Source organism: Drosophila mauritiana, chromosome 2L (assembly GCF_004382145.1).
Source record: "Drosophila mauritiana strain mau12 chromosome 2L, ASM438214v1, whole genome shotgun sequence".
Taxonomy (NCBI): domain Eukaryota; kingdom Metazoa; phylum Arthropoda; class Insecta; order Diptera; family Drosophilidae; genus Drosophila; species Drosophila mauritiana.
This window is the reverse complement of record NC_046667.1, coordinates 13407437-13417780: the sequence shown is the minus strand read 5'-3', so window position 1 is coordinate 13417780 and position 10344 is coordinate 13407437. Positions and strand designations below refer to the sequence as shown.

The 10344-nt window shown below is 42.6% G+C and overlaps 1 protein-coding gene across 1 annotated transcript; it reads right to left on the bottom strand.

Moving 5' to 3' along the window:
* Positions 1 to 5218: 5218 nt before the first annotated feature.
* Positions 5219 to 5845, bottom strand: LOC117150132 (protein nemuri). The gene has a single exon (XM_033316944.1). The coding sequence runs from the start codon at positions 5798 to 5800 to the stop codon at positions 5288 to 5290; it is 513 nt and encodes a 170-aa protein (XP_033172835.1). The 5' UTR covers positions 5801 to 5845; the 3' UTR covers positions 5219 to 5287.
* Between the last annotated feature and the right edge of the window lie 4499 nt (positions 5846 to 10344).

Sequence of the window (10344 nt, the reverse complement as noted above, 5' to 3'; positions counted from 1 at the left end):
GTCTGTCGCCTTATCGAATTTCAGGACAAGGCTGCCGCCGCAGACGCAACTCCATCGCGTCGGAGGATTGTGGCTCCTATTCAGCGTAGGATTCGGTGGAGTAAAGTTTTCCTGCTCAAGGCGTAAAATGAAATCGACAGTAATTTGTGTGTTATCTGTCTCGCTCTGACGCAATGCTACATCTGTTGGAATAACAATTGTGACAACTTTTCCCCACTCCTCCGCCAGGTCGACTATATGTACAAGTTCAGCAACAACAGGAAATTACTTTAATTCGAAAAGTTGACTTTATCAAACTATGATATCTAAACGACGGCTGGTGTTAATGTGGGCGACAAATATTGTATTCCCTCGTCTTGGGTTCAATAAGCCCCGGCATCATCATCATATTGTCATCTCAAAGGCGTCAGTTGGTTTGGGCAGCAGGGGGTGAATATAAGCAGCTCCAGCAGCCCCTAAGTCACTTTGATGGCGCATAAGTAAGTGGCAATGAATAATTCATGTGCTATTTATACAAAATCGAAATGATAATCGTTCACTTTAGCATTTAAATCAGTTCATTCTGCTGGCTTCTTTGGAAGGGGCAACACCCCATACTTTCTGGAGCTCCCTGTTTGTCTGATAAATACAGATTTACAGATCTGATGGGTTAGGAATCAAAATACTAGGGTTAATTCGGAGTTACCAGGGAAGGGGTCAAACGTATTATATCTCGCAGTTCCTTTTTATTAAGTTGATAATCGTTTGTAATTATGCAATGGAACTTAAAGTAGATCACAGCTTTAAGAGAATTCCCTTAGTAATTCGAGCACTATTTTTATTTACTCCTTTAAGTGGATTTTCTTATCGCTTTATTAGGTTGATAGTCATCTGTAATTATGACACCAGCTGGGGCACTTATGTGCTTTCGCAGCCACTTGGCTCCTCGAAATCCCGCCTGCCATGCCAATTGACATTTATGGCTTGTGCAAGCATGCAAATCCGACGATAACACGCCTCACCACACGCCAATGTGTGGGCGGAGTGGGTGGCTTTGAAGGCCTAGAAAAAGCTAAAAAATGGGGGGAAAATCTGGGGGTGGCACTTAGGTGGCGGCGAGTGTTTAGGGCTCAAACTGCTATCTGTATTTATTCATAACTGCAATTGCAATGGCGCCCTTTTTGCACCCACACACTCGCATTGCCAAGCTGTCGAGCATGAGTTTTTCTGTTAAATTGTCTTGTTGAAAGAAAATCGCACACACTTAATGCCTGGGCAGAAGGATAAACCCGATTTGCATGTCACTGCCACTGTCAACTGGCGGAGGTGGCTGAATACGAGTCTGAATCTGAATCTGAATCTCAATGTGAGTGTGAGTGTGAATACAGCTGGCAACTTGCAGTGCCGGAATGCATTTTCCACCGCCAGTTGATAAACGACGTGCACTCAGTTCTTAGAGTGTCTCTGGCTTGCTTTTCCCGATTTTTTCCCCCTATATATATATATATAGTATAGTAGTATGTGGAAGACGCTTTTGGAGTGATTTCAATTCGCGATGAGTGGTGAGTGCCTGCGAGTGAGTGATGATTGTCAGACAAACTTCCATCCGCATTCACACATATTTTACTCCGCAGGCTCGGTTTCCGGACTTATCGCGCACTTGTTGCCGGGCTTTGCATAATTTATGATCTTTGCCGTAATTGCTCTATTTTATGTCTTCACCCAACTGGGATTCAAACGACCGCTCTGCCCCGTCTTATCGAGGAAACCAAGGCTCTCGTCGTCTCGCCAAGGACAGGGACTTCGGCACTTAAGCCTTTTAAAATTTATGTCAAATGCATTTGTAAAATACGGCAAACTTACGAGTGGTAACACCGATTTCCATGCCAGTCAAACTAAGACGGTACAGTGTGCTATCTGAGCTAATTTTATTCATTCGAATTTGTATTTTATATTTATCATGGTAACCCCCTTTAATCGCTCATATAGTTCAATCTTAAAATTGTATATTTAGTTAAAATTATATTCTTTTAAATATATTAAAATGTTATAACAAAGCATTAGGATCGTTTTATTACATATTTAAAACCACATTTTGTATTGTAATTCGATTGCTTTGAAAATTTTTGTATTGCTAAACTTGGAAAATTCAGGAAAAGATCCGAAAAGGGTTTTTCAACCACTGTGCAGCCGAATGCCGATTTCTGAATGAAGAGGGTAAGTGTAGAATGTGGGAACAGCGAAAAAATCTGGTGCATTTTCGTGCAGTTGGTCGTGGGAAATATTCGTGTAGGGAAAATGTAATTTCAGAGCACGTTGGCGGTCCGGAGTTTTGCTCGTTTTCTTGTTCTCCGGGCAAGAGTCGGCTGCTCCTCGACCACATATGCATATAAGTTGCAAATGCTACAAAATGGCGACAGAGGCCCCATTCCAAGCACAGGTCCTTCGTCCTTCTTCCTTCAATATGTGTTGTCTTTATCAGGTTCGCCATCGCCGCCATTTCTTTTCGGAGAACTCTGGGATTTGCTTGGCTCTTATGGAAAACACATTTAGGACGACGCTTTTTGGCTGGTAAGCACTTGAAGGACGGGCGCCTTAACTCAGGTCTGTTTTTCATCTTTTATCTTATGCAAATAATGCCAGGTGCATGCTAAAAAAACCTTAAGAAAATAAAAAAAACGGGAAAAACTAAAAATCTACCTGACGCCATTCGAATGGCAGTTAAGGCAGGTGTGTGCACTATTTACACTCGAGATAGTGCGCTCCGAAATTTTGGTCACGAAGTGCTGAAAATATTTGCTGGCATTAAACAAAGTGGGCACACGAAGATGGAGCGGCCATTTTAAATTCACATTTTTTTGTATCGGAACGAGGAAAGCATTTCACATGCATATGCCGCAAATCAATACGCACTTCGGTGCAAATATGTTCCATGTGTGTGCGTATGTGTGTGCATTTCCATTCACGCACACATGTATAGAGCAACGCGTATGTGTTGTGCAAATAAAATGGCGCCGAGAAGCACGCACCATATTGTATTTATGTAAATTTATTTCCGTTACATTTCCGCCGCTCAATTGAAAATCGGCAAGTGATTTTCCATTTTTCTGCCCCCTCGCTGCGAAAATTTACTCGTTATTCTTGTTGTCCCGCACCGAAAGTAACAGTGGGTTCGAAAAAGTATTTAATAAAGCAAAGAAAAACTGAATACATAAATATATATGTACAAGCTTTTTGGACGAGGTCGGCTTTTGTGCCAAGTCAATCTGAATAACAGATTTTTGTTTTCATCTTGTTCAGCGGATTTGTATTAAATCCCATTCAAGGAAGGCAATCGAGCTGAGAACCATTGTGGAATATTAAATTTATTGAATAATATTCTCAGTTCCTTTTTCGGCGATTTCAATTGCATTGAACAAGAAATACCAAGTTTCAAGCTGTTGTTTGGTGTATTTTTTTTATTTTTAGCATCAATAACGTTAGTATATTGGCTTTAAGAAGATGTGAAAGTTAATGAAGGTTAATCTAAGAGCTAGAATTAAAATTAAAGCCACTTCTTCAAATTTCACTAGAGTAAATTCCAATTTAAATTAATTTTCCCAGTTCTAAGCTTATCAAACACAGGCAGATTATAAATGAGACCGGTGTATGGATAAGTAATGATAATTATGCTTTCATTCCGACTTTCTCCGTTTGTACATATATTCGTTTGAATGTTTAATTTAAGTTCGTTTTAAAACAGCTTTCTTTGCTTTCTGATGATGGGCGAGAAGAACTACTATGTAAACTAGAGCAGCCAATTTAATTTCCGCTGGCTTATTGTCCTATCTAAATTGTTTGGCTCTTTGGCTTTTGTTGCTGCTAAAAGCCAAACAATGGCCGCCTATTGTTAGCTGAATCAACTCAGACAAAGGCCAAACTTTTTGTCTGCATCTCGGTGTCGCTTAGTGAATGCCAATGAATATGGACACATGTTGCAGCTGCAGAGGAAATTACAAACTTCCAAACATTTCACAATGCACATTTCGCATGGGGCTGCCTTAATTAAACGATAACCGAAAGCCAATGCCGTAACATACATGGCTCATTATCCGAGTTACCCGAAATCCGAATCCTGGAGGATGATGATGATGACACTATAAGGGTCCCATCAAAATGTGCAGCATGGCACTAGCCGATGCACTCCATTCATATATGAGTTTAATTTCCTGCAGGCCGCAAACTATTTGTGGTTTAATTTGACGTTTTCAGAGATCGGGTACAGTCCTACACTTGGACAAACTTCTGTCTTGATGGACTGGCGGTGTTCCCAGCTGGAGTTAACACTGCCACCGAGTGCCGCCGCGGGTACGGACAGCTCATGTTGCACCAAATGGTGTCTAATAATCTCGGAATGGATACAAACTTGGCGGCGGCCGCAAAACTTTCGCCACGACTGCAGCACAAAGCCAAGGAAGTTTGGCAGAGTGTATGAGGGGCACGGCCAGGACCAAGACCAAGAGGATGTGGCAACAGCCCAGCAACATTGGCACATTCATCATTTTTCGGGTGCTCGCACGAGCAGGAAGGACCAAGGATTTCAGCCGCCAGGCGACAGCAGCTGTTGCAGCAACATCGCGGCAACTTCTTGTCACATGTCACGTCGCTGCAGGGATGGCACAGGACCAAAGGACCAAAGGACGATGGTACGAAAGGACGACGGGACGTCGCAAAGAATGCGAATCAGGCCGACACTGCCCTGCGCTTTGCAAATTTTTAACCAAAGGCTGTTGAAAGTTTGCCGGCACTTTTAGGAGGTCTTTAACAATTCTGTAATCGAGTACACATTATGTACTTCTTTAAAGCATAAAACCCTGTTTATCAAACTTAATTATGGCTATTATTACACGTTTTTTAACAAAGAGGCAATAACAGTTGTTTTAAATTTGTTTGTTTTTAAATGTTTTAAAATTTAAATTGATCTATAAAACTGGATGATTTACAATTACATATCTAAGCCAGCTTTAGTCAGTTGATCGAAATTAAAGAAAGTCTAAGACTCTATAAGAAAAACTTCCTCAAGACGAGTTCAGGCAGAACATTATGGCAGAAAGTTATGGGCCAAAAGCATTTTCATTTAGATGAAAGTCGGTAGAGAAAATAAAGTATCGATCTAAGCTGTAGGCTTGGAAAACACTTATACTAAAGTATATAAATATAAAAAAAGAAAAAATCAATTTAGCGTGTTTTCGTTAAAATCATAATTTATTTGTGTATGTATCGAATCGGTGGATCGGGCAGTTAGTCTTATATCTGTGATTGGAACTTCTTAGGCCTTGTTGCCCTTGCCGGAACGCCTCTTGATGGAGGTGCGACGGCGAGCACCGGCACGACCACGTCGTCCGCCGCGCCTGCGTCCACCTCGTCGTCCTCCACGGCGCACGGATTTGCGTGCACTGCGACGGCCTCCACGGCGACCACCGCGGCGTCCACCACGACGGCGACCGGCACGAACGATGCGGCGGGCACGGGCGTCATCCTTGTTGGGCTTCACGATGGTGTCCTTGTTGTTGGTGGCGGTCTCCTTGTCCTGTTTGTTGTCGCTGCCCACGGCAACATCTTCGCTGCGTCCCTCTAGCCTGTCATCCTCCTGTTCCTGGCGCTCGAGTTCTTGCTCCTGGGCGGCCAGCTCGGACTCTTCCTTGTTGTCCGACGTCTTCTCGACCAGCTCGGAGCCACGGCGAGAGCTGAGGACTCGGCTGCGCTGGGCGGCCGCCTCGGTGGAGACCACCAGGCAGCAGAGAGCCGCCAGGGCAAAGATCAGGGTGTATTTGGCTGACATATCGTGGCTAGCAGTCGAACTGTTGCTTGTGGAAGGCCGGAAGTGGTTGTGATGCTTTCTAGGTGTCACCTCCGGTTTTTTATACCTATGCCTATCCGATCCGCTGCAGCTCCAAAGCCATGGCACCTGTTTCAATGTTTGCCCACTGCAAGATGTTGCAACACACACAGCTGTATTTGCCCCCACCAAACCAACCCGGTTTCGATATCGATGCTGTGCGGCTATTAATTTGATCTTTTGTTTACCCTTTCGCCTTTCAACTGCAGCACATTTTCCGGTTCCCCTGCTTGCGCTTCATTTCCTTACAAATTGCTTGCCCTCCGGCTGGCTAACAGCTACTCCGCTCCGTCGGCAAATTGGTTTCTTGTTCCTCGCGCCACCGAACCCACTGGCCAGACTGGAAATATCATTTAAAAAGAATAAACGTAAATAATCGAATTGCACAAAAGCGTTTTAGCTGCGCTTTCGTTTGATTTAGTCGAGCAATGCTCGTGGCCCCTTTTGCTGGCTGGATAATTCAGCGGAGTTCCGTCTGTGCAGCTTCCTGAAACTGCACTGCAAAAAAAAAACGGACATGTCCCTTAAGTTAAACTGAATATAAATTTTTAAAAAATTTTTAACATATAATATATACTACGTAGAAACATAAATGAGAAACTCTCATTTTTTTTAATACCTATGTTCTTATTTTGCAAAATACATTCGATTTTTTACAGTGATCTTAGTATGGAGTACAATCTGCGACTATTAAAAAGTGCAGAGCAAACAGCTTGAAGCGGTTTAGTTGCGCGTTTAAATGAATTACAAATTTGCGCTGAGCTCGGAGCTGCTGGTGTGGGTGAAAAAGGATCGCAGGATGCCGGGAGCCAGCGATTCTCGCCCAGCTTCACGTATATATATTTATCTTTAGATATACATCTTTTTGGGCAACTTGCCAGCAATCAAACATATTTATTGCGCTTAAACGCTTTGCCAATAATTTCTGCTTCGGCAGCTGTTGGCGGAACCGGAAGCTGGGGCGTCTTGGAGCTGAAGCACGTGCCGCCGGAAATCACGTGGTCGACATTTGTTGAAATGATTTACAATTGTTGATTTTTCTTTGGCCTAAGCAGCAGTTCCTGGAAAAAAACGCTCCAGAAACTTTAATCTTATTAAATGCTGAACGACAGGCATGAGTATGGGCAATGCATCTACGGGAAGATCCTTGTGTCCGATTCGCAGGACACCTATTCAGGCGTGCTTGAAATCTAATTAAAAAGCGCTTAGTGGGTGAACAAAGGATTTTCAATTTCAGCCAACAAAAGAGGGCTCACATGTCCCTACGACTGGCATTGGATATCCCGAGTCCTGCCTCTTCCTCCTCCGATTAACTGCATTGTCTTCGTCCAGGGAGAAGCCATCTCCGGAAATTTCATGGTCATGGATGCAGTGAAGGGAATAGTCTAAGTGGACAGGGGCTTCAGTCGTAAAGCGTTCAGTACTTTTCATGTATTTGTTTAATACATTTTTTTAAAGCTCAACCATATTCTGAAAGTAAAAAGGAAAGTCGTTCTTGAATGGCAAATAAGTGGAGAATGCTTGAACGGATATAAAGATAGATCCATTAAGTATGAAAGAAATTAAATATCCCAAATATATGTAATACTTCTTCTTGGAGTCCACAGTATATACCTAATATGTTAGATCTATATAGGTTAACGCATATTGTTTTACCACAGTAACAATTAAAATTTATCAAAGAAGAACAAGCTTTGGCTTTTTTTGATCGCAGATCCCCTTATGGCAATCTCGAGCTCCTCTAAGACGTGGATTCACTAGCTGGGGGCCACAACCTGACAGCGGAGCTGAGACAAAACTCTTTTGGCCTTTCCGGATTTGCCTAAGTTATTTGACTTTCTCCGGGTAACTCACAATGGCCCCGAGCAGCAAAAGGCCAAAAATATGGGGGAGTTGCTTGGCCTTTTTCTGGTGCCTTGTTGCCAAAACATTGGATTCTGGTTTGTGCCACAGTCATGCCCGCTGGTTCCCACACCAGGCAGGATCTTCTCCAGCAGCTGCCGTGTGCAGCTGGGGGCTTGGGAGCGTGTCAGAGTTTGCATTAGAGCCTGACATGCCTGCAGGGACAATGGCAGGAACACTTCGGGAAAACTACACTTGTCGTATGGAAAAACACTAAAATCTTTTAGGTGCGGCAACAGAAATGTATTTAACACTAAATTGTGTAAATCTATTGTCTATACTTTCAATTTAATTAATAATAATTAAGTTAATTATTAAGTATTATGTTTTAATGGTGGGATATTCACATGGAACATGGAAAGATAATGAAGAAAATTAGAAAAATAGTTTCTAATTGTGATCGAAAATTTCAGCAAATCGCTTACATAATTACAATTTGCGAAGTTTAATCTTGAAGAATTTCTGGTATTTTTTTAATTGAGTTTGTGGATTATTTCTTCGAGTGCAGGGCGGACAAGTATGTAAAGGCCATTGATGTGTGCTGGTTGTTGTCTCGACTTGATTGAGTTTTATGCACAGTTTACTCCCCCCTCCCGTTCCGGAGTGTCGCTTAATAGCCAGCGGGCTAAGCACACGTGCTGTACATCCTTAATTTGGCTGACGAGCTGGTGCTGCCAGCTCCTGGCCCCCAGGATCCACCTCCCCGCACCCAACGGGCTGGCCCACTTTTTTTTTTTTAGCCAGTTTTAAAGCAAACAAGTGTCGTCCGTGTGTGTGTGTGTGTGCAGCTTAAACTTGGCCAAGTACTTGGCAGTGGAGTCGAGTGGAGAATGCTGGAATCCTGCAGCAGGAGCAGCAGCAGCAGCCCACTTATGCGTACTTGGGCGGCATCATGGCTCATTGTTGTCTGCTCTCTGTTTGCCATTCACCTTTATTTGCTCTGCGATTTATTTATTCAAAAGCACAACAATTTCCCAAATCTCTTTTTTTCTATACATACATTGCTATGTTTATTTACTTATCTGGCTTTTAGCTAAACTTAGAGTCTGGTCGTTTGTGCCTTCCATCTTCCATTTCTATGGACTCGGCTCGAGTCGTTCTAACGTCCCATTCATGCTCCGCCTGGCATAATTTCCTTGGTCTTTCACTCCTGACTTGCCGGCTTTTCCTATTTTTTCGAGGGGGTTGGGTTAGGCGATTGCAAGTCATTGCTTCCATTTGACGTCATTATAATTCGGTCGGCAAACATGCTAGATGGAAGGTATATTATGTATAGATAATACCTAAGTATTTGTGCTGCTTAAAAATGTGATTGAAAACATGGCGAAAAAAAAGTGCATATTTTATTCAGCCAAAGCGAAGCCTTTCCTGTCGCCAGATAATCGATATTTTCTTTTGCACGGCCAGCGCCTCCGCATTTTTTTCTTTTGTCAGTAAGCCCGGGCAACACTTTCAAGTCGGCTTCAATTACACAGCCTTGACAGCCCCAACAGCCCCAACCACCTCATCTTACTACCCCCCGTCCGAAATGGCGAATAAGTGCTTTTCTATTTGCCATCGTCGCTTGTGCAAATTCTCGGCGCTTATGCAAAAGAAGACGTCGCCCATTATGCAAGGTAATCGAGGCGCAAAGACCTTGTTCCCGGCTCCAAATTTCCATCTCTCTCCATCCGCTGTCATCGAAATGGATAGAATTTTCCAAAAGAAAAAGAAAATTAGAAATGGCGGGGCCAAGGCCACATCGCTCCCTGCTGGCCATTTAATGCATCGAAAAATGAAGACAGCCAGCGCATTTCGTCTCTAATTCACTGGCCCCTGAAATTAGGCCACAAAAATTATGATTATGATGTGTTCATTGTTTTTATGCGGCGCGCTTTTTAGCTTCCGGCAATTTCACACATACGCCACACATACATGCGTACATTTGATCACAGACACACGTGTAACATGTACTTGGCGAGTGCTTACAAATCGTCTTGGCTTTCGCCCTGAACATCCTGTATTTCAAGGATGTATTAGCTATAACGACCAACATATACATAATGCCTAATTTATGAAAATCATAAAAAAATGGAAGACAGAACGTTAATAGATTAATATATAAAAATTTCCAGATAATAGATACATAGCTATTAGAAGTAGTAGAAGTATTATTAATCATATTGCAAATTGTTAAAATTATAAATATGTGTTATAAACTCATACGTTAATAACTTCTTCTATATTGAAATCATTTTGTTCCTAATGCGAAATAATGAGTATCAAACGGTTGTTGCTTATAGTCCCACTCATTCGTACCACTCGCTATGTTGTTTTTGTCTTTTGGCACTCGAGTTTTGTTTACATTTCGTACTGCTAATCACATGCAAATCCTTTTAAGTCGCAATGACTTTGTGACTTGAGCGCATAATAAGCTCATTTGTAATGGAAATAAGCTCGTAGGCATCTGTGTGTGTGTGTGTGAGCTGCTTTGCGGGAGTGTGAGTGGGAGTCTGTTTGTGCTTCAAATAGCTGCAGGTTATTTGGTAGAAAACCTTTTTTTCGACTCTGCTGTTGGCATTCACGGGAAGGATGTGTGTTTGTGC